The following is a 23,173-nucleotide window of genomic DNA, read 5'->3' on the forward strand; positions in this document are numbered from 1 at the left end:
AGCAGACGTGCGCTTAGTCCCATAATCCCGTTAAGGCCGACGCAGGCCCCAGCATTTCTCACTCACTACAGACTGTTGGAACGTTAACAATGTATTTCCAAACTTATCACCTCGCACTATTTTAATTTTTCCCAAATTCCCATGTATGTTTCTTAATTATTTTTACAGACTGATAGTTCTCCGAAGCGCCCTCCTGCTCATCGAGGAGTTTTCATTCGTCCAATTCGGCCCGTAAAATTTTCAAACCCAATTTATACCATCAAGCAAGCACAGCACAAATCTTTTTAACCTGCCCAATTGTCCGTTTAGTATTTATTTGTTCTCGTGTACTGGACATGGTCACGTTCAAGTGCCCGCGTTGTGATTTATGTACAAGCGCGTGCATAAATCCAGCTCGTCCCCCAATCACTGCTAATCAATCAAGCGATGGATGAATCATGTGAGCTTCATTGATTGTGGAATGATGGATGTCCAGAGTTTTTTTTTTTTCTTCTTTTTTTTTTTGCTCACCTGTGCCCTCCTTTTCCTTCTGGCCGGGCGCGTGATGTGAACAAAGTGTACCTGTTCTGGTTGCTCCCGCGCGTGCACGCAGCGCCGTGTTGCTGCGTGTACGCGCACGCCGCGTCCACGCTGCTGCTCGTCTCTCTCTCTCCTGCTTTCCTTCCTTCCTTCCTTCCCTCCTTCCTCGTTCTGCTCCCCAGCCTCCGTCTCCACCCTGCTCCTCTTCCTCGTGCTGCTCCTCTTCCTCCTTCTCTTCCTCTTCCTCCGGTTAGTGTTCTTTTTGTTGTTGGCGAGGGGAGCCGTAATCGCTGCGGCGCTTTCTTCGTGCGCGGGCTCCGTGAAGGCAGGAAGGAAGCAAGGAAGAGCCGAACCATGCACGCCGGTGAGCCTGTTTCGTTTGCCTCCCCCCCCAAGAAAAATGACAACAACCACAAAAATGATTTTATCATTTGACGGCCGCGCGTGCGTGAGCGGGGTCGCATCCGTGCACGCGCGCCTCCAGGTCTTTGTCTGCCGTGCGTTTGGAGGTGTTGCTCTCGTCTCAGAGCTCATAACATCCTCGATCGGCTAGCCGAGTCTCATATTTGCGGACTTTATTCACTTTATTCTTTTGTTTGTCTTTTTGTTGGCGCCATTCGCAGCATTTTACATTTTCGGGTGATAGAAAAAAAATGTGTGACGCTGCCCATTATTATTTTCAATTCAATACGATTTGCCGTCCGTTATACGCAGATTTTTGCTCTTTGATTGTTGCTATTTTGCAGGGGTCCAGTCCGCCTTTTGTCTGACGAAACGCTTTTCAAATCCCCGGAGAACATATGATATATAATAAGAAATAGAATAGAAAAACAATAGCAGCAGAGGTGTAAGAGCAAGTCAAAGAATTAAGCGGTTGATTGAAAGTTGAGCCCGTTACTTGATGCCACTTTTGTTTGTTTTGTGCGGTGCATCTCTTCCAACAGCCTCACCTCCCCGCGCCTCCTCCCCCGGCATCCTTACATGACCCCAGGTTGAGGGCACGGGCTCACCCGGACCGGAGCGGACCATGGCATGCGGCCCGACCCGGGCAAGCAGCACTGATCATGGGACTGCGGTCCAGGAGCGTGGCGAGTGGCTCAGAGGACCACAAGAAGGACCCCCCGGACCGGCAGAGTGGAGTCGGAGCGGGTGACGACAAGGATGGCGCCCTGCTGGCGGCGGTGGTGGTGGCGGACTACAAGCGGGGCTCACAGGGCACGGCCATCGGGCTCCTGGCCAAGACCCCGCTCAACTACAGCCGGCCTGCCAAGAGGAATAACGCTCGCAAGAGGAGGATCCAAAACCTCATCTACGACGCGCTGGAAAGACCCCGAGGATGGGCGCTCCTCTACCACGCCTTTGTGTAAGTCACGCCACCCGACATGTCCATAATCGCTTTCTGTTTTTTTTTTTTTGTCTGGGTTTGATTAAGTCCCAACCAGGGACGGCTCAGGTAGTTTTTTTATTTCCCACCCGGGGCTTAATGGGGTCTTGACCACTACATAGCGAGGGGCTGAAAAAATAACTGATAAAAATCATTTGGAATATCAAAAAAAAGATGGTGAGCGGAAGACTTTGATGCGTGTGAAAGGTGGCGTGACGGGACGCAGCCTGCTTTGACTTCAACGTGAAAGACGTGTCAAAGATTGCACGCCCGCTCTGCGTCTGATTTAACAGCGGCCGAACGGGCAAATGCCGGCACGATGACACTCGGTCACTGACACTGAGTCAGCCGTCAGCGTACGTCTGGCAGTCGTCCTTCCAACTATGGCCGCCCCACGTGCGGCGCCGTCGCCGTCTGTCGCCACCCGACGTGTGACATCGGTGGTGCCGCCACAGCGGGCGCACGCAAAACTTCAACCTCGTCTTTTTACGTGTCGTACAGTGCGGCGGGGGCACGGGGTCGTGTTGGGAAGCGCGTGCGCGGCAGCAAACGGCCGACCTATGACCTCGTCAAGAACAACGGGGCAATTATGATTCCCACTGCGCCGCCACGTGTTCTGAGCCTCGATGGCGGTCAGATCCCATCCTGGTGAGCGCAAGCGTGATCTAGTTCATTACAAATCTCACCCGATTCAATCAAATGCGTCGTCAAAGCAAGACATGTAAATTAGTTGATGTCATTTTGAAGTTGTTGACGACTTGAGGCTAAAAATTGACTCCTGAAGTTACATGGCTTTTAAAAGCGATGAAATCATTGAAGTACTTTAAAAAATGTAGTGGAATCAAAGACTCACATGATTTTTATCAAAATATGTGACGGCCGTTCAATAGGTATTTCTCCATCTTTCTTTGAGTCAAAAGCTTTTTTGTGCTGGCTTTGTGGCCAAAATGGCCGCCCTTCTGAGCAGGTGCCCATCACGTGTGTTTGGGATCAATGCGAGCGAGCGAGGGTGTCGGGAGGCACCGCCGGTGTTTAAGAGCATTGTTAAGCGGCTCCTTTGTGGTCGCGGTCGTTTCATCCAACGCGGGAGTCGTTAGCGGTGGCTAATCACACTTAGTGAAATTAAACAGACGCCATGGCCGGCCCGGCAGCTGTCCGGTCGTCACGTTTGACATTTTTGGATCGATGTAGGCGATTAGCTTTTTTCTCCAAATTAGCCTTTTTTTTTACGTTCCCGTCGGGACCACTTTTTGAAGGCACTTATGTGTGCACAGGAAGTGTCTCCGGCAGGTGGGCTGGCACATTTGCCTTTAGGACAACAACACGCCAGAAGACGTACTATTAATTCAACATGTAGCGTTAGCATGAGCTGCTAATGAAGTTTGAGTATAAATCATTTTGATAATTAACGGCTAACTGCGTACATGGACGTACGCTAATACGGCCATGCTGTTGTGTTAGCAGCTTAAAACGGACTATGCCGCCCGACTCTCGGAAGAGGTCGAATCACGCGATATTTTTGGATCGACAAATTCAACTGAAAGCGAGTCACGTGACTTTGAGAGCAACTAAGATGATGAGACTTGCTTGAGGGCAACTTCTTTATCACATGACTCGTTTTGATTTGTAGTGCGAGTCTTAAAATCAGATCAATCTTTAAATGGACAACTTGAGGTAGACAAGTGAGCAAGTGGACTCGCTGTAACCACCAAAGCGGCGTGACCTTTCCTCCGACTCGACCTACTAACAAACACGCTAATAGTGCTTCAACGGCGCTTTGCGTCCAATCATGACATGGGGCTTTATTTTTGTGCTGACTCGGGTCAGCGGGAGGCTAACGACAACGCCAGATGATGGATTGCGGAAAGGGAGCGCAGTCAAAAGACGGTGACCCATCAAAGGTGAATCGCAGTTCAGCTTTTAGCGAGCGCGGCGGAGGCGCCGACATCCGAGCGGCGTAAATCAGCGCCATCCCGAGCTTCTAATTTCCGATAATTCATTGCAATAGGCAAAAGAGCAGCTTTATTGGCACTCAGCACGTGACGTCGCTGATGAGCGGCGCTCTTCACAAACGAGCGTGACGCCTCGCTGCACTTCACATCAAATCTCTTGACACCCAACCATTTCACGTCCGTCACATAGACGTCGCATACCATTTTGCACAATGTCAACTCTTTGTACATCAAATCTTATTTTCCACATCTTTGTGAGACTTCTTTTCAAATCATTTCACTTCATTCGTTTTAATGGCGTTTTTGTTGTTTCGCATCATTTGATTTCAAGCTGTGCAATACTTTGATGAAGTCATCTTCCATCTTTTTACCTCAAATGATTTTGCTTTGTTGACACCCAAATCTTTTCCTGCCAAAAATTTCATGTGGATTCATTTGATGACAAATCTTTTTAAAATGAAAAACAAAAGTCGTTTGTTGCATTTCTTAACCGAATCATTTCCACAATCTGCTGCGGTCGTAGTTGAACTTTTTTTCGGGTGGTCACGTGTGAGCGTGCGCACGAAGCGCTTTCTACCTTCAAGTGTCTCAATTTGATACTCACACAGGGCGATCAATACCCCGGTGGGGGGTTGGGGGGGTCTTTGGCAGGACCCCGAGGAGGATGATCTTACAACTGCAGAAAGGAAATCTGCTCTTTAGATGGGCCGCTTGCGTTCACTCGTCGGGATTTCTCCTCTTGTTGGCTTTGCAGTCGCTTCGGACTTTGCTTTTTCCGATTCACTTTAGGGTTTTTGGGGCTTTGCTTTGTTTTAGCTTAGTTTTCATTTTTTTTCAGGAGGCTTTGTCATTCTTGTGTGCAACATTTACAAATTGAATGTCTTTTGATGTTTGCTCTTCAACTTCCACTAATTCATCTCCATCTCACCCTGATTTTGACGATAACTCGTTGTCAGTCCAATCGTCTCATGTCCATTTATTTTGATGTCAATATTGGGTTTTGATATTGAACTGAAACCTTGCAAGCTAATTTGAAAAAAAAAAAAAAAAGAGGGGCAGAGACGGTGGCAGCGGAGTTTGCATCGTTTGTTTTGCACCGCTCGCAATCGTCATGGGTCGAGGACGCGGGCGCTTCTGGCGTCCGCACGAAGGTCCTCGGCGTGCGCGATGGGCATCGAATTTCCCGGCCCCCCTCCCCCGCCAAGTCGCCGGCCGCTGACTGTGCAATCCCGCGTGAGCGACGCTCATCATTTATTCATCCCCTCAGTTCAACGAAAAAGAAAAAAGAAAAGGCCTCCTAATAGCCTCCGCTTCCTGCCCTCTTCCTGCTTCCTGGACGCTCTGATTGGCCGGCGGGGGAGGCGGACACATTGCCTTGAAAGGAGACAGACCTCGTCCCTCCCCGTCAAAATCTTGATGGTGCAATCCATCAAGTGCCCTTTCCAAGATATGAGCGAGTGAGCGCCCAGAGACATTGGAATCATTTTGTGCCTGCCAGTCCAAACGACTGAATGGCAAATTGTTTGAAGTTATGTCAAAAGTGGATATATCCATTGGAAGGCCTCAATATGGGCCTCTTGTGAGGTTAGCAGCCTAGCAGCAGAGATTTTCCTTCCTGTGAGAGCCCAAAGTTGTCCCGGATGATATTAACATACTTGTTTTGCTGTTTAAGGCCAAATCGACATCGCCGCCGCTGCGGCGTGGGTGGGGGGGATTCTGAAGGGCGATAGAGGACACGACGGGGGGCAGGGGACGGCGAGGGCTCAGTAGCTATCGGAGAATGCTGACACCACAAGTTGCATTTATTTGCAAAGGCGCCAATGTTCCCCTTTTTTATGGTACAAGCACTTTTTTCCCTGTGCCTGAGTGACTGCAATGATGTCACTTCAACTTTTCGTTCAATTAGAAACAATTGTCAGGCCCTTCTTTTGATGGCACACCAGCCCGGCTCACACGCTCGCATCCGTCACCACGGCAACCACCGGACTCGTTGCCCGGATTCCCGCTCGGGGTGCGTGCGGGGTTTGGAGCACGCCGCTGTGTCAAAGATCGCCCCGTCATGTGACGACAGCACGTGTGACGCTCATACATGGAATGCGTCAGCATCAATTTAGCATGGTAACCCGTTTGTGCGTGTATACAGCAGGCAGGATGACACAGTGGTGTACAGCAGAGTCTCAGTTGCCTAGCAACCATGTCTAAAAATGCCCACTAATCAAAAAATGTGGAAGCAGCAGCAGCAGCAGCATCTTCATCCTTATCGGTAAAATCTTCATCAGATTATTATTGACGTCATCATACTTTCTTACCGGTCCCCATCATCGCTACCTTCTTTCCACGTGCGGGACACGTTGGCCGTACGTTGAGCTTTGCATGACGTCCGTCCGTCCTGCTGGGAAGGAGGCGAGCCAATCAGCCAGTGTTTCCTCTCTCTCGCGAATGTCTTCGGATGACCTCGGTGGGTTAATTAGCGTCGGGCCGACTCCTTAATTAGGCTCAAGCACCTCAGCTGAGCCGCCGCTTGTGCCGTCCTTCAACTTGCCTTCAACTTGACGTGGAGGACACATCAGATGAGTGGCTTCCGATCCGGGCTCAGGCCTTTTCGTCTTTTGCTTGCCTCTAGTGGATTTTGCGACGGGTCCCCGACGTGCTTTGACTGTGCCGTGACAGCTCAAAAGCTTGCTGAGACTTTGCTGCTCAGCCCGCTTTTGGCTGCAGCAGCGCCACGTCACTGTGAAGAGTCCCAGAGTACGCGTGAGCTTGGACTGGTGCTGTGAAGGAAATGTTCTCTTGGTCAAATGCATGACGGGACACGTTCCTTCGTTCTCCTTTACCTGGCCCGACTCGAACGACGGTCGTGCGCCTCCTGGGAAATAAAACATTGAGACGTCAATCTGGAGTTGAGGTGTTGGCGGCTTTGCTCTATTTTAGATTCGTTAGATCAGTGGCCTCCAACCCCCGGGAACATTGGAATTATTATTATTTTTTGGCCTGATGTTCTTCGTGGGAGAGATGACATAGGAATAGCTCAAACGTCGACGCGACGAGGTGGCGGCAGACACGTTTGTTTGTTTACTCCGCACGACGCGAGCGTGCGACGGCAGCCTGTTGCCATGGAAACATGGCAGACTAGGCACGACCGGTCGCTTTCCTCCCGCCAGGGGATTTTCCCGGAAGAGTGTTGGAAGCGCCCGTTGCCATGGAAACGGGATGCGAGTCTCCTTGTTTATTTGATAAGAGCAGCCTCGTCCCTATGAGTGGCAGGACCGACGACGTCGTAAACCGGGACGGACGCATTTGATGAAAGGAGCATTTGGCTTAACATACTCGTTATTGGTCGCACGTTTGGTCTCTCGTTCCCACCGTCACTTGACTGAGTTGATTTAAAGGAGTCAAATCAAAGAGTTGCACGACTTGGTTGTGATAGAAATCAATAACGTAATCCAAATAATCCACGCAACAGACGATCCGGCTCGCTTGGAGTTTCGGTGAAACTTTCCACGTCCAAGTTGACACAATAAAAGTTTTGCGGATCGATCCCGCCGCCGGCGGCCTCTTCTCGTGGGACGTTGGCGCAACCTGGCAAGGAAACTCATTATCCACCGCCAAGCCCGATTAACTACTGACTCCCTAACGTGCACTAATGGATGCAATTAGCGCCGCTAATCACGCTCGTTTGTTCGACATCAGTCGGACCGGAAAAACAGAAAGCGCTCCTGTCAGAACTCCGCCGCTCTCTGGGCTAATCCTCCTCTCAGTAACCTATCAGCAGAAAACGGTGAGCCGACGTCGTGTCGCAAAGGTCTGGGTGGCCCAGCTGCTCCGACAAATTCAAGCTTCTTGGTGACCGTACGAAGAATCCCCGCGGATGCATTGCTTTGGGTTTGAGATGGGAGGTCCAAGTGCAAGTCGAGGCGCGTCACAGTCCAGCAGAGTTGTTAGTTTGCGTGTAATTCCACTGCTTACCACTTGATGGCAGCAAAATAGTTTGAGAAGACGAGCCCGATCGTAATACGCAGAACAGGTGTGGCGCTCTCGCCGTGCACTTTGGCTTCTTGTGGCCTTTTTATCGAAAAAGGGTGAGCGTCAACTTTTGAGGACACTTTGATCAGGTTGTCTCCATTTGATGAGAACTTTGTCAAGGTTTTGCTTCTCTGGCGCTTTCCCGATTCGCTGCGTCTGCAATACGCTTCTTGGATCTCGTCAGTAAATTGCTCATTAGGAATCCTCGTGGGTGGGGGGGGGTTAGGGAAGCCTCCCGCGGGCTCTGCGAAGCCGAGCGGATTAATGGCGAGAGCGGCAAGAACTTTCTCTCTGTTCTTTTGTCAGAAGGGCGACCTTCAGAAAAGACGAGAGGCTCGCTCGCTGCTGAAGCGCAGAAGTGAGACGACCTTTGCGTTGAACTTTGAGCGAGCGGTGTGACCGAGTGTGTGAGCGCCAACGTCAAATGTAACACACCTGCCCTCTCACCCCCGTTCACAGCTGAGACCTTGCCGCATCAACGAGAATTTTCACTTTACTTGCCACCGTTGTAGACATGAATGAATTTAAACAATAAATGTATTGAGAATGGCAAAACAATTGATTACTCAACAACTAATTGAGAAGATCAAGAACCGCTTGAAGGCAAGTGCTTGGCCATTTGCTGAACAGGCAAAATGTCAAGGACCTGTGCATGACATTGAAAAGTCTCTTCTTTTCACTTCTACCCTTTTCATAACTTTTTCGTGTTTGCATTTTATATTTAGTATTGACAAAACATGAAACAAAATCCGGAATGCTCAAAAGCAACCAATTCATTCAAGCCACCTTTACTTTTTCCCTCTAAAATGTATGAGTATTGCTCTGCTGAGTCAGCAAAAAAACAAGAACCAAAAACAAGGTTTGCTGATCCTCATGCAGTACACGTAGAAGTGTGCCGCCCCCTAGTGCTCAAAGGCTAGTCCTACAGATCTTGGTTCAACTCAATTGTGTGTGTGTGTGCGTGTGTAGATTTCTGATCGTCTTGGGCTGTTTGATTTTGGCCGTGTTGACAACCTTCAAAGAGCACGAGAAGACGTCAGCTCATTGGCTGGTGGTTCTGGTAAGCTTTGGCACACGCACACACGCACGCACAGATCTGAGCATGTGTGTGTTTGGCGTTTCCCAGGAGACGTTTGCCATTTTCATCTTTGGGGCCGAGTTTGCGTTGCGCATTTGGGCTGCAGGATGTTGCTGTCGTTACAAAGGATGGCGAGGCAGGCTCAAGTTCGCCCGCAAGCCGCTTTGCATGCTGGGTAAGATGCGTGCTTGGGAAGAAGCCAAGGCGAGTTTTGAGATTGATTCCGAGACGGTGTCTCCCTCAGACATCTTTGTTCTGTTGGCCTCGGTGCCAGTGGTGGCGGTGCGTAACCAAGGCAACGTGCTGGCCACGTCCCTGCGCAGCTTGCGCTTCCTGCAGATCCTGCGCATGTTGCGCATGGACCGGCGAGGTGGAACCTGGAAGCTGCTGGGCTCGGCCATCTACGCGCACAGCAAGGTGGGGTGACCGAAATGTCGCCCGAGTGTCCCTCAGCCACATGAATTGACGTTGGCGGCGATGTGTGGCAGGAGCTGATTACAGCCTGGTACATCGGGTTCCTATCGCTGATCCTGGCATCCTTCCTGGTCTACCTTGTGGAGAAAGACGACGTGTCGCCGTCCGAGGGGGACCTCCCCGCCGCGCAGCCCAACGCTCAGGACTTTGACACGTACGCCGACGCGCTGTGGTGGGGGCTGGTAGGTAACCACCTCGCCTGAGCTGAGGCGTGCCGCGGCGTGGCGAGCGGCCGGCCAATCTCAGCGCTCGCCGCAGATCACGCTGACCACCATCGGCTACGGTGACAAGACGCCAAAGACGTGGGCGGGGAGACTTCTGGCCGGGACCTTCGCATTGATCGGCGTCTCCTTCTTCGCTCTGCCTGCCGTGCGTAGCCTCCGCTGTTGACCTCCAGCACCTCGCCGTGGTTTTGTTCCATCGATGATATCACCTTCATGGTTGATGTTGACCATACCTCGCCGATTTTACCGTGTCACGTTGATGATGATGATGACGCCACGTTCTTGTTGACGACATCACTGTGCTGTCACACTGCCGATGCAGGGTATCCTGGGTTCCGGTCTGGCCCTGAAGGTCCAGGAGCAGCACAGACAGAAGCACTTTGAGAAAAGACGCCATCCGGCTGCTGGGCTCATCCAGGTGAGAGAGGAGGAGATCCCAACCGCCGCTGCCATTTGATTGGTCCACACTTAGCGCTGCGTCTTTTGCAGTCGGCGTGGCGCTACTATTCCACCAATCCAATCAGGGAAGACCTCATTGCCACCTGGCGGTTCTACGAGACCATCATCTCACTCCCTTGCTTCAGGTGACTTGCATTACGCTCACGCCACACACACATACACACACGCACACACACACACACACACAAATATCAAACAAAACATTTACACTTACTGTGCTTCTAAAACATAATCAACCTATAGTCTGGTTTGTAACCATGACGACGGGCATGCATGTGCTCCAGCAACCAGAAGATGACGCTGATGGAGCGCGTGCGCCTGCCCAACGCACGACCGGCCATGGCGGTGGCAGCGGTGGCGGCGAGTAAGAAGATGGCGGCCGAAGCGCTGGAGGAGAGCCCGTCCAAGCCGGCCGGGTTCAGCAATCGCGAACGCTTCCGTACCGCCTTCCGCATGCGGGCAGCCACGCTGCGCCAGAGCTCCGAAGGTACGTCGAAGCCAAGTGCAGCCACTCGACAAAGTTGAGCGCCGCTGACGGGAACCGAACGCTGCTGTAGATGCGGCGCTTGGGGAGGCGGTCCTGGAGGTGCGCGGCTTCCCGCCCGACATCCTGTTGGAGGAGTCCATCCCCACGCTCAAGCTGGCCATCAGGGCCGTCAGGTTGGCGTGTCCGCCGCTGCTTTTCCTTCCTTTGCGTGTTGTGGAGCGAGGGCGCTGAGCCATGTTGTGGGCACGCCCGGCAGGATCATGACTTTCCTGCTCAACAAGAAACGCTTCAAGGAGACGCTGCGGCCTTACGACGTCAAGGATGTGATCGAGCAGTACTCGGCCGGACATCTGGACATGCTCTGCAGGATCAAGTACCTCCAGACCAGGTGAGCAAAAGCTCTTGGGTGCAGACTTCAGCAATGGCGCCAACAATGCGTTTCAAATCAAGCGCCCACTGAGCAGGCTCCTTCGTGGTGGTCTTCTTTCAGGATCGATATGATTCTGGCACCCGGAGCCCCCCTTACCCCCAAGCCCAAGAAACCTGTCAAGCCTCCCTCCAATTACGCCAGCGGCCAGTCGCCCAGGTAGGCCCCCTCCCCAACCTCGATTTTGCCATCACAACACCACTGCAAGGTCAAAGGTGAACGTGTTGTGTGCCTTGCAGGCACGAGTCCTTCTTGTCCAAAGGCCCTCCTGTGGCAGGAACCGAGGACCAGAGCATGATGGCGAGATTTGTGCGTGTGGAGCGGCAGGTGAGCAACCATTCAACTCCTCTCCCAGGAGAGCTAAGTGGTGCCGCTTAGTGCTGCTACGCGTGGCGACTTTTTCAAGATAGTTATGTGCCTCACAAAGTCAGACACGAGAGAGCAATGAGGCGCCTGAGTACAGGACACACGCCGCTGGTCTCAACGTGGTGACAGGTCTTGATTTCATCCTCAATATTGCTTCAGGTGGAGGACATGGAGAAGAAGTTGGACTTCCTGGTGGACATGCACATCCAGCGCAGTGAGCACCTGCACGTGGATTCGGCAGGCGCTGCCCACATGACCATGGAGCCCCCACACCCCCTGGCAGGTGGAGATGCCCACCGGTTCGTCCCCAACTCCGGCGAGGGTTTTTCGCAAAGGCTGCGTTACCCGGCCGCCGTCGAGGCGGGACCTGCCGGCAGGGGAGGCGGGTGCGCTCGGCCCCGAGAGCCCGTGTACACGGCGCGCCCCACCGTGCTGCCTATCAGCTCTCTGCAGGACTTGTCGGGGGGGTGCGGCAGGACCACGGGGGGACCCGGCGGTGGCGAGTCGCCGCTGTCGCTGCTGTCGATGAACCACGAGGAGCTGGATCACTCGCCCAGCGGCTTCAGCTTCACCAGCAGCGAGCGCCACGGCGAGGAGGTGGCCGGGGAGGGAGGCCGTGGGACCGGTGACCGGGCCAAGGAGGGTGACCGGACCCGACCCAGACCAGTCTACCTGGCGGAGGGCGAGACGGACACGGACACGGACCCCTTTACTCCCAGTGGGGGGGCGCTGCCCCTCTCTTCCACGGGCGAAGGGCTGGGTGACGATGTGTGGAGTACGCCACCCTGAGCGGGGAGGCGGCGCCCGCGAACTCAAAACCTTTAATCCAAACCACGCCTCCGCACTCGAAGCCTTCCGAGGATGTCGGCCGCCGTGTCGACAATGTTGCGACATTTTCTCCCGAGAATTCCCGGGAAAATATTTTGCAACTGTAGTATCCAGTGATGTCATCGGTGATGATGTCACGACACGGGTGGGACTGTGGAGAAGGCAGCTTTACGTCGCTGCATGTGAAGCACGGTGACTGGCGCGGATGCCGGATGACGTCACGCCTGCTGTGCCGTTCAAAAAGCAACACCTTCGCACATGTCACACATACTACCTGACCTGACCTGACCTGACCTGACCTGACCTGACCTGACCTGACCTGACCTGACCTGACCTGACCTGACCAGTCCTGTATGTACACCACATGTACAGACGGCGCCTCCGCAAAGTATTCATGGCACTTGGTCCAAAATGCCTTGATTAGCTTGCTTCCACTGCTATGAATCCCACTTGAAGTCATTTTTGATGAAGGCTGTGGCATTGCAAAATGGCAAAGAAGCTGTGACTGCTTCGCAGATGCGCACAACACATATCTCCACGTCACGCATGTACATAACACATATGTACACCACGACACTTTAGTTTGCATGCATGCATGCTAGAGCGCCATCTAGTGGCCATACTCAACCAAAAGTTTCACATGGGTGCGTGTGTTTTGTTGACAGTTTGTCACGCCGATAAGTGGGCAGAGTGATTGACAGCTTCCGAGTGTTAGTCCATGTGATGTCCAACGTGCCAAAATACAAATTAGTTTTATTTTATTTTACGACTTTTGATTGATCCCGGTGGGACGTCGCTACGACAAAAAGCCATCAGAAGCAACACGCAAAACACAAAAAAATCAGTGAAATTTAATATTTTGTGGAGATTTTCTAATGATGAAAAAGTATTTTCTAAAAGACTTTCACGCCTTTTTAGTGTGTCGTCTTGTCATGCGACCGGCGACACACTTTGGGTGCCAACGACATTGGTGGGAAGTCAGAGGCGGGTCCTCACTCGGTAGCCTTCGTCATCGTAATAATCGTAAATTATTTCAAATAAGTTATCAAGTTTGATGAACGTAACAGGAATTGATCTCTGCCAATGTTTTTATGTTTCATAATGCAGCTTTGCAGTGCGCACGCACACACACATGCACACACTTTTGTCGTGATGATTTATTTTTTGATTTATTTACATTATGCGACTTTTCTTTTTACTGCATCGGGCTGATCAGTTAGCATGAGCTACCGTGTCATGTGATCACCTCAATGAGACGCTGTGCATCCAGTAAAATCCTTAGTTATAGTTGACATGTTTTTTTTAAAGCTGCTGAATTTACTTTATGACACTCTGCAATGATCATCTTTTGCTAATGGTGGTCACACCGTTATAGTTGTATTTTCTTGAGATCTGAAAACAATTTTACAAATTGTAAAATTGTTTTTTGAAACGTTTTGCGCACGGTGAACACTTGAATGTTTGTCAACGCTCCGTCATGTATCAGCAAATGTAAATTTGTCATTTGAAAATGTCCTCTCGTCGTTCCTTATGTCTGTTTCACTATTAGGATGAACACGGTTGTCCTCATTTGAATATTCATGAGGTGCTTTTGCGGTTTCACGCGTGCTAGGTGAATGTCACTTTTGAAGGTTCTGCCCCTCCCTCTCTCTGATTGGTTGCCTGCCAATTGACACTCCATGTTCTTATTTGGACGCACACCGCAAGTTCTGCTGGACAACAGTCCAAATTGTCCTATTTATACGCACATAAAAAAAAAAGCCATAAAAAATTCAGGTTGTCTATTGAGCGTGTGTACGTATAAAAAAGCGAATGTGTGTGTGTGTGTGTTGTCGGTTCTGATCCAAACGTGAGCTGAAACTTTTTGGACCTTTTCATCGCCACCAATGATTTGTGCCTTGGCCTTTCCTGATTCATTGTTTCCTTCGTGTGTGTGTGTGTGTGTGTGTGTGTGTGTTGGTGGACGGCTGCCAAGTCGCGTCACAACATTGCTGTGTGAGAAGCACAAAATTCAAGTGTACTCAAAAACATCTTCAATAGTGACAGCATATAACCTACTGTATGTATCTTCACATCTACTCTGACAGCCAGTAAACTATGCTAAGCTAAGCTAACAACCATAATAGCCAATAACCATAATATCTCTCTATATAGCTTCTAGTGTGCATGTGAACGCGCACTTTGATAAGATGAGCGGGTCGCGATGATCACGGGGAAACCGTGCCAAACGAAACGATTCCTAGCTCGAGCAAGTTCTTGCATGCGGCAACCACGCAACGTGCCGCCGCACACTTTGGAGGCCCGAAGAAAGTCTGTGAGCGACTTGGCGGCGGTTCCTTTTGTTTCAACGTTAAGATAAGAAGTGACCTTCACATGACCCCGCAAACCTTTTTGTTCATCAGATGCAAATATGCAAATCTTTGTCGTCACTATTTCACTTTTTTTTTTTTTAATGGACCATTCTCTTTTCAAGTGCACAACTTATTAAGAATAAAACTCAAATGACAACAAGCTTGAGTGCTGTTCTTGCCAGGTCACAGAGCCCATTGGCTGAGCTACTGGTGGCCAATTGTTGGAGAGGCTGCTCCCTGCAGAACCACTGGGTGGCGCTGCCCCAGAAACAATCCAGCGAAGAAGAAAGAGACCTCATGGGATGAAATTGCTGCTTTGATGCGCAGGTTTGAAAGAACTATTTCATTGATGTAACATCTAACCATAAGATCGTAGCATAGTTATGAATTTAAGTAGGAATGAAATCTAGATTTATAACAATATAAATCAGCTTATTTTCGTTTAGGTGCAATTCAAACGGAAAAACAAATGACTTCGACGCAGCTCAAAAAGGTAAGGCATGTTTTGCTGGGCTGTGATTGCACCTCATTTTGATTTTATTAGTAAATTTTTATTATTAAATACTTCTAACGGTTAGGAGCTGCGACATTTTCCAGCACTTAATTGACACTTTTCTGGGACAACCAGAACCGCGCCACTCCTCTTCTTGCTTGCGTATTTTCTTTGGCGTTCGAGCGCATTACCGCTACCTAGCGGATGGAGTTTGAAACAGTTGAAACAACACAACAAATAACTGGCTCAGCTACTAATGAACTCTATTTTGGTTGTTGCTGCAGTCCCAGAAAGTTAAATGCAAAAATGTTCCTTCATTGCACTCTTTTTCTGATGCGTCAACAAGTCGTTCAAGATGAGACAATGTGTCGAGAGAATCCAATACAAAAATTAAACATTTCTCTCCAAGTACATTTTTTATTTATGACAAAATAAAAACTGTAGTCAAAATGAAGTGTGAAAGAAAAAACTTTCAAAAGCTTTTAATTAAAGAATAAGCCTTCTTGTGCATTGCAAAGATTTTGTTTTAGGGGTTATTGTGGCGAACTGGCTGCTAAATTGATGTAGTATGTCAACTTCGTTGGTATCGGTCCGGTATTGAACATGACTGGGTATCGGTTTGTCCGACGTTTGGATCGATCCGCCCACCTCCGCAGACAGACGCCTCTCCTCTGTTTACCTCCCAGCCGCGCGCTGCTCCACAGTGGCCGGCTGGACGCGCAGCGCCTTCCCGCAGCCTCGCCTTGCCCGTTCCGGATGTGAAACTCGCCCTCGCGTGGATCTTCGCCACGGCCGCAGGTGAGTGGCTCCGACATTGGGCTCCGTTGATAGAAAAGCAGACGTTAGCTCGGCGTGGCTCGGCTGCCTGCTGACATGAGTTGCGAGGCGGTTAACTCGGAGTTCCCTCAGCCGTGGAGCCGTCAACATGGCGTCCTCCAAAACAAACCATGACCTGCCTGCCACGTTCCAAGACTGTTTCGTCTCATGGCGCTGAGCGTCGACGTTTTCTTGTCCAAACAATAAAAAACGCAATAAAAATCGACAAAGAAAAAAAAAAGATTATTTTGAAATCGCTTTTCAAGCTGGCTAGCCAGACGTAGCAACGTCACAACATGTTAGCATAGCGAACTAAACCAACTTATCACCCGTTCTAATAGCAGACAGGCTCACGTCGAGTCATGTTAGACAACAAATAACTCAACATATTTCCATCAGTTGACCTCCATTCGAAACGCTAATTGGCTTTTTTTGGAAGCAGTTTGTTTCGTACGTCAGCCTGATAGCGTGCTAACTGCTAGCCAGCCACAGATTGGCTGCTGTGTGTTGCAGCGTTCGTGGGCCCGCCAGGCTGCCTGCCAGCACCACGATTTGTCTCTGAGAAAAGGGCTTCTTTTCTCGCTCCTTGCCTGACATGCGTTCTGTCGGAGTAGAAGCGTTGGATGACATTTGGCAAGGTTGAAGTGGTGGCTTGCAATACGCGCGACGGATGTCAGCATCCGCGAGTGAGTGATAGGCGACACTCTGTCCTCCGTTCGTTTTTCCACAATCTTGCATCTGTGTCAAATTCCCAAGAGAAATCCATTTTCACACGAGATTTGAGGCGGGACTTTTTTGGGAGGAGACAAGGGAGCACGTTTAATACAAAAACACCAAAAATATCCACGATCAAATCATTACACAAAGGCTCAGGTTTACCAAATAATGCTCAAGAGCCAAGCATGTGCGGTTTATTGTGCAAAGACATCCACTTTGTGTGTTGACAGAAAAGATGAATAAGGACCTGATGTCCCGCGTGGAGAAGAAGAGGTCGGCCGATCCCAAGGTGGTCCAGTACGTGTGGGCCGCCATCGAGGTCGTTCGCAACCAGAAGCAAATCGCCAACATGGACCGCATCTCCAAGTGAGTGCTGCTCCAACTATGCAATGATGTCATCGTTAGTTGCTGTTTAAAACCAAACAAAAACACTTCTAAAGGACCAGTTGACCTTATTCGATCCATGCAATCCAATTAATGCGAAACGCCGTCTGCTGGAATGAAGTGAGACGGGGGTGTTGTCGGCAGCGGGGATATCCATGGCAACACGCCCTTTGCTTGGCGTTGCCGTGATAACGGGAGCCGATCGGTGCCAGCGCTGGCCGGCTTGGCGGGCGGTGAGCGGCGGCCCTTGCCAACGTGCCATGTGAAGCGGTCCGGTAATCGCTTTGGTATCAGAGCGGGCTTGGGTTTTTGTCGCGGCAGACTGCACTGGCGAGGGACATTAGAGAATGCAATTTTTTTTTGTCTTTTGTCACTGCTGTTCATTCAACTGTGAAAAGATGATTTTTTTGTCTTCGGATGACAGAGGGAATCTCAATGCGAGCTTTGTTTATTTTTTTGCCTGGCCAGGTACCTGAGCCGAGTTTACGGCATGCACCCGAAGGAGACGGCCCGCCAGCTGAGCCTGGCCGTCAAGGATGGCCTGGTGGTGGAGACGCTGACGGTGGGCTGCAAAGGCTCCAAGGCAGGCATCGAGCAGGAGGGCTACTGGTTGCCTGGAGATGAAATGGTGAGTCTCCCCAACAAGCATCTCTACGTCACATCCTCCCCTTTTCCAACAAGGCCAGTGTTGGTTATTCATCCACGTCCGCCTATTTGAATCGTCCTTGTACTCATGAAAAGAAAGCAAAATAGATTTTGTTTTGAAAACACAAACTGAAAGCAAGGTAGCGCTGAAATATTACCCCAAAACAGGCAAGTAACAACAGCTCAAGAACACGAGTGTAAAAACGGATTGTGTTCTGTTCTGGCAAAGATCAAGCTTGCCATCATTTTGTTTGCTGCCGGCAAGCCCAACTTGTTGTGGTTTTGCGCTGGCGTCACTTTGAAACGCTTGCTCTCTGTCACAGCAGGAGCCTCAAGCGGAGGGAAGCAAGGTACGTGCGTGCGTGCGTGCTGCATCTTGACACTCACAATCACCGAATACCGAAACGCGACGGTCACGCGCACGCAGTCCCAGATTGGCGTTTTCGTGCATTTCGGGCTCGTCCCGCGGCAACTGTGTAAAAGCGAGCTTGACTGCTTTTTGTGGCTTCCTCGGGCGCTGCGTCTGGCGGCCAGGAGGGGGAGCGCGGCGCGGCCAACGTGCTTTCTCCGCCCCGTCCCCCCCAGGAGTGGGAGGCCGAGAGCCACGACTGGTACTGCTTCCAGTGCCACCTGCCAGGCGACGTGCTGTCCTGCGACGACTGTTTCCGCGTCTTCCACCTCAAATGTCTGTCGGAGGACGGACGGACCCGCGACGCCACCGCCGCCGTCGGGGCCCACTGGCAGTGCGTCTTCTGCAGGGTGGGTTGCCGCTCGCGCTCCCGCTCGTGCCCTGCTCTCTCTAAAAGCCTTGTCGTGTGTGTGTGTCCACAGGGGAGTAAGAAGAAGAACCTCAGCAAACAGGAGATGTGCAAATATCTGCGCTTCATTGTTCAGCGCATGAAGGAGAGGGTGCGTGACCGCCAACCGCGCTTTTGCGCGCAGTTTCTGTGGGCGGCCTCAGATATTGACCAATCAGGACTCAGCTGGCGAGCCCCGTTTGGTTGTTACCCGAGGCCGCCGTGTGATTTTCAGTAGTCGGCAAGTTGCAAAATGCTTTGCTGCTGAATTCATTTCCGTGATGGGACTTGTAAAACTTTAATGTCTGCTTCTAAGTCGGTTTCGAAAGTCCATTTTATGAGTACTAAAACGAGACGATTGTATGATGTCAATACTGAATATGGACAAAATGCAGCCCTTCGACATGTGCAAATGAGCAACTTTGACATTATGGGCCGTTGATCCTCCTCTTGGCAGGCGGTGGACCTGAACAAGAAAGGCAAAGACACCAAGCATCCCATGTACAGACGCCTCATCCACACTGCGCTGGACGTCTCCGACATCCAGGAGGTCTCGCGCGCACACACCCTCGCCCTCTCGACTCGTAAGAAGGTCCGATTGAGCCAACGTGTCTCTTTTGGGCCGCAGAATCTGACGGAGGGCAAGTACAAGAACTTTGAGGAGTTCAAAGCCGATGCCCAGCTGATTGTTCACAACACGGCCATCTTGTATGGAGGTGGGTCATACGCTTCATCGTCTCCAGCGACGGCTCATACGTTGAAAAACCGCAGATAGGTCGGGAAAGGCATTTGACAAACGTTTGTGTTTGCAGTGCACAGCGACCAGGCGGAGATGGCCCGTCTCCTCTTTAGCGACACCTGCCACGAGGTGCACGTCGACCCGTCCCTCACTTTAGCGGCAAGCCCTGCCCGGTTTTTCACCCTCTTCTTTTTGCAGCTCAACGAGTTACTGCTGTGCAAGAACTGTTTCTACCTGTCCAACGCCCGGCCCGACAACTGGTTCTGTTACCCCTGCGTGAGTAGAACTTTAGCCAATCTTGCCCATCGGCACCTCGCGTACAAGTGCCCGAGAGCAACTTAGATATAAATTTGACATTGGCGCTTAGTCATTTGGTGCCTCTTTTGTCCTCCAGACTCCGAGTCATGACCTGGTGTGGGCCAAGATGAAAGGTTTTGGCTACTGGCCGGCCAAAGTGCTGCAGAGAGAAGACAACCAGGTGGACGTGCGCTTCTTCGGCCACCAGCACCAAAGGTCTGCCCGGCCCGGCCTGGCCGGCTTCTTGACGCCTTTGTGCTTGCGTCGTAGATCCTCTTGATCAGGGGTGGGCAAAGAATCCGTTCGGTGGTCTACAACCACCAGGGAGGGTCGTTACACTAGTTGCCGTGGACGACAAACAAAATGGAGTCTGCTAATTTCAAAAGACTCTACAATGGAAAAGAAGGTTTTGCAACGTATTTTCGTGATCGACTTGTGTGTGGCGGGCAGGGCGTGGATTCCCTCGGACAACATCCAGGACATCAAGGTCAGCGTGCAGCAGCTGCAGATCAAGCGGAGCAGCGGCTGGAAGAAAGCCTGCGACGAGCTGGAGGTCTACCAGCGCTTCCTCAAAGAGGGGCGATTCTGGAAAAGCAAGCTGGAGGAAGGCGGCGGCAGTGGCGGCGGCAGTGGCGGCGGCAGTGGCGGCCAGAGTCCGAGCTCGAGGAAGTCACCCAAAGACGGCGGCCAGCGGATGGACAGGACGGCGAGGACGGCCAAGATGGAAAAAGCGCCCAGTTTGGACACGTTGCGTGACTGCAAGCGCCCGGAGAGGAGCGACGAAGCCGAGTCCAGCATCTCGTCCACTAGCAACGAGCAGGTCCGACAGGTGGGTGCCACACTCGCCGCTTTGTCGGTACCAGGGAGCAAACCTCCCACTGTTGTGAAATCAATTTGCATCGTTTCTGCAGATGAAAGGCGGCCAGGAGCCCAAAGCTAAGAAAAGCCGGCGGACGCTGCAGGTGGAGCCCAAAGAAGAAGCCAGTGTAGGTTTCATCCTCCTCGTCCTCCTTGCCCAGCAAGACAGTCAAGTCGCAATCGTCCATCAAATTGGAAATGAAACAAAAGCTATAACACTGATTTTGAAAAAACAAATTAAAGCTCCAGAATTAAAGTTGCCAAAGTCCGATGGGTGACTCCAACGAAACCTGAGCACGAGTGTGTGTCGGCAGGACCCCGAACCCGAAATGGAGGCAGTGAGCTCCAGCCAGGAGATCACGGTGGCGTGCGCACTGCCACCGCCGCCCGAGAAGCAGTCGGTGTCCACACAGACCAAGAAGGCCGGCGGCGGCGGGGGATCGCCGCGCACGCTCCACCGCGGCACGCAGACCAGCTCGGACGCCGCCGCCTGTCACAACATGTGTCACGAAAAGTACACCAAGGTTTTCAACGACGTCAAGGAGAAGATGAGGGCCGACAACAAGCGCGAGACTGAACGACTGGTCCGGGAAGCTCTGGAGAAGGTACCGCCACCATGTCCCCCTCCCTGCCCGGCCGTTTGCGTTTTCACGCTTTTCCACTTTTGCAGCTGCGGGGTGAGATGGAAGAGGAGAAGCAGGAGGCGGTGAGCGAGGCCCTGGGCGGCGCTCAGGCCGAGCTGGAGCGCAAGTGCAAGCAGGTGAAGGACAAGTGCAAAGAGGAGCTGTTGGACGAGGTCAAGAAGCTGGTGGCGCAACACAAGCAGCTCGTCTCGCAGACCAAGAAGAAGCAGTGGGTAAGCCCCGCCCACCCGCACGACCCTCTTTTGCAAACGGAAACTCCAATATGTTAGTAACTTCGTTTTATTTTTTTTTTATCCCGTTCACCTTTGCACCGTAAAACATTTTGAGATGACCGCATTTTTTTCAATTTTTCCCTGTCCATGTTGATAAAGCGCTGCTCTTGCAACTGTTGTGTGCGCAGTGCTACAACTGCGAGGAGGAGGCCATGTACCACTGCTGCTGGAACACGTCGTACTGCTCCATCAAATGCCAGCAGGAGCACTGGCACGCCGACCACAAGCGCACCTGCCGCAGGAAGAGATGAAAAGCGTCCCGCTCGCCCGCCTGCTCAGCTCCTCCATCTCCTTTGTCATCGTCAGTCAGTCAGTCAGTCAGTCAGTCAGTGTCTGCAGCGTGCGCACGTTTTGCCTTCCTTTGATGTGTTTCAACTTTTTTTTAACATTTTATATTATTTAATGTTCCGTTTTAATGATTTGTGTCTGCGCCGCCCAACGGTATTTAAGCGTGCGTGCCATTTTTTATAGCGCAGCAAGCGTGAACGCTGTTTTCCTGGAACCAAAAGGCGAGGGGCCGGAAAAAACGCAAAACGATTCGCCAATGCCCGACGCGGGCAGGCTTCTTTTGTCCAATCAAACTTTTCTACCTAAAATTGCTCGCTCTTTGCGAACAGGGTTGTTGCTGACGAAACAAATCTTCCCTTCTTGCTTTGAATTCTGCACATTGCTTGACAACACTAATTGAGAGCAAAATGTCTATTTTTCCAATTTGAACTACAAAGCAAGTGCAAACGGGGCCGTTTTTAGTCCAATAAAACTAAGATTGGAATCACAAACCAGGCTCGTCGAGGCAGATGTCCACGCGGTCTGCAGGTGGCGACGTAAGCCTTTTATTAGCCCCTCCCCCTTTTTGGGGGGAAGAACGCAAGCTGAACAGAGGGAAAGTCATGCAACTGTTTTTGTCGTTATTGTCTTCATGCAGACCGGCTGCAATACAGGCCGGGCCAATACACCACATGTATATATACTTTACATGAGCGCCTCCTTCTGACTTGACCTTTCTGTAGCTATTGGCAAGGGTTGAAAAAGTCAAGAATGAGGCCTGAGCCGAATGAATCGAATGACTAAAATGACATCTTTAGCAGGTGGACGATAGGGGGGGTTGAATATTTGACAGTTGGACACTTCTTTGTCCTCTCGTACAGTGGTCCTCAACCCCCGGTCCTCAATTTTTTTACACCTGGGTGACGTGTATATAACATGAATGTCATTATGCCGTAATGTGAAAAATATAGGAATGGACCCATTTATGCGTCTTTTAAAGGAGTCGTCTCATTTGGCCCATTACATCGGCTGGTCCACTCACAGCTCAGCTTACTAACGTCACGTGAACCAATGCCCAAATTAGGAGCCCCGCTTAGGTGCGCCCGTCACCTTGAGAGCGTCCGGGTGCACGAGGCCAAATACCAAAATCCCCCAACCCACCAGGACGGATTAAACTGGTTGATTTTACCGCTTCGTTCATATTTTACAAGCGCGTGTTTAGACTGTTGGGGTCGCATAGATGGAAAGTTTGAGCCCCCTCGCCACGTTCATCATCTTTATCTATGTATCATTCCAGTGTGCATATGCATGACTTTACTTGTTCTTTCTGATTGTCGTTAACACTTGCGCAATCTCCTCGAGACTCATCATCATCAAAAACAAAGTTGCTCTCCGCAGTAAAGGTTGCAAAGCCCGTCCGTGACTTCATGCTCCAAAATCAATTTGGGCTTTTTGATGCTCTAGCTGGCTAGCAATATGTATATAAATCTGTTCTACATGCTAACATGGAGGAAATAAATGTATCGACACGTTACACACCATTGTGTCTTCTGCTGTCGCTCTCTCTTGTAAGTTTTCAAGATTTAGTTCTCTGTCGATTTTGAACATGATGTAATTTTGATTCTGTTTTTTTTTTTGTGTGTGTGTGTCACAATATGAGCTTGAAAGTTGT

At 51.0% G+C, this 23,173-nt stretch overlaps 2 protein-coding genes and 1 long non-coding RNA gene across 6 annotated transcripts; 2 read left to right on the top strand and 1 right to left on the bottom strand.

Annotated features, from left to right (window-relative positions):
* Window positions 1-596: 596 nt before the first annotated feature.
* kcnq3 (potassium voltage-gated channel, KQT-like subfamily, member 3) lies at window positions 597-12,982 on the top strand. The gene is made up of 15 exons (XM_088395797.1): window positions 597-883; window positions 1,464-1,882; window positions 8,848-8,938; window positions 9,005-9,131; window positions 9,201-9,373; window positions 9,445-9,612; window positions 9,689-9,799; window positions 9,977-10,072; window positions 10,144-10,238; window positions 10,398-10,600; window positions 10,671-10,773; window positions 10,857-10,988; window positions 11,091-11,186; window positions 11,267-11,354; window positions 11,553-12,982. The coding sequence occupies exons 2-15, from the start codon at window positions 1,584-1,586 to the stop codon at window positions 12,180-12,182; spliced, it is 2,412 nt and encodes an 803-aa protein (XP_088251923.1). The 5' UTR covers window positions 597-883; window positions 1,464-1,583; the 3' UTR covers window positions 12,183-12,982.
* Window positions 12,983-14,788: 1,806 nt separating this feature from the next.
* On the top strand, window positions 14,789-23,042 carry zmynd11 (zinc finger, MYND-type containing 11). Of its 4 annotated transcripts, none has more exons than XM_088395800.1 (18): window positions 14,789-14,899; window positions 15,019-15,065; window positions 15,752-15,863; window positions 16,829-16,964; window positions 17,451-17,610; window positions 17,951-17,977; window positions 18,162-18,386; window positions 18,459-18,536; window positions 18,882-18,974; window positions 19,053-19,140; window positions 19,237-19,292; window positions 19,362-19,439; window positions 19,558-19,676; window positions 19,911-20,289; window positions 20,372-20,446; window positions 20,633-20,923; window positions 20,989-21,174; window positions 21,363-23,042. In XM_088395800.1, exons 2-18 carry the CDS (start codon window positions 15,042-15,044, stop codon window positions 21,483-21,485), a joined length of 2,250 nt encoding a protein of 749 aa, XP_088251926.1. In that variant the 5' UTR covers window positions 14,789-14,899; window positions 15,019-15,041; the 3' UTR covers window positions 21,486-23,042. The 4 variants fall into 4 exon arrangements, with proteins under 4 accessions (XP_088251926.1, XP_088251924.1, XP_088251925.1 ...); XM_088395798.1 differs by having other exon boundaries at window positions 14,829-14,899; window positions 15,722-15,863; XM_088395799.1 differs by lacking the exon at window positions 17,951-17,977 and having other exon boundaries at window positions 14,829-14,899; window positions 15,722-15,863.
* LOC148387330 (uncharacterized) lies at window positions 15,533-16,611 on the bottom strand. The gene is made up of 2 exons (XR_015862500.1): window positions 16,018-16,611; window positions 15,533-15,930 (listed from the first exon to the last, which is right to left on the bottom strand). It is a non-coding gene; the product is annotated as an uncharacterized LOC148387330 (long non-coding RNA).
* Window positions 23,043-23,173: the final 131 nt, after the last annotated feature.

This window comes from Syngnathus floridae, chromosome 14 (genome assembly GCF_059516105.1).
Source record: "Syngnathus floridae isolate MCC-2025c chromosome 14, RoL_Sflo_1.0, whole genome shotgun sequence".
Classification (NCBI taxonomy): domain Eukaryota; kingdom Metazoa; phylum Chordata; class Actinopteri; order Syngnathiformes; family Syngnathidae; genus Syngnathus; species Syngnathus floridae.

What these genes read in the sequence shown, in the direction of transcription:
- kcnq3 (XM_088395797.1), top strand. Translation starts at nt 1,584, where the DNA reads ATGGGACTGCGGTCCAGGAGCGTGGCGAGTGGCTCAGAGGACCACAAG. An exon ending in CCATCTACGCGCACAGCAAG is followed by an intron (nt 9,374 to 9,444) that starts GTGGGGTGACCG and finishes GATGTGTGGCAG; the next exon opens with GAGCTGATTACAGCCTGGTA. An exon ending in ACGCGCTGTGGTGGGGGCTG is followed by an intron (nt 9,613 to 9,688) that starts GTAGGTAACCAC and finishes CGCTCGCCGCAG; the next exon opens with ATCACGCTGACCACCATCGG.
- zmynd11 (XM_088395798.1), top strand. Translation starts at nt 15,042, where the DNA reads ATGACTTCGACGCAGCTCAAAAAG. An exon ending in TTCAGCGCATGAAGGAGAGG is followed by an intron (nt 18,537 to 18,881) that starts GTGCGTGACCGC and finishes TCCTCTTGGCAG; the next exon opens with GCGGTGGACCTGAACAAGAA. An exon ending in ACTGGTTCTGTTACCCCTGC is followed by an intron (nt 19,440 to 19,557) that starts GTGAGTAGAACT and finishes TTTGTCCTCCAG; the next exon opens with ACTCCGAGTCATGACCTGGT.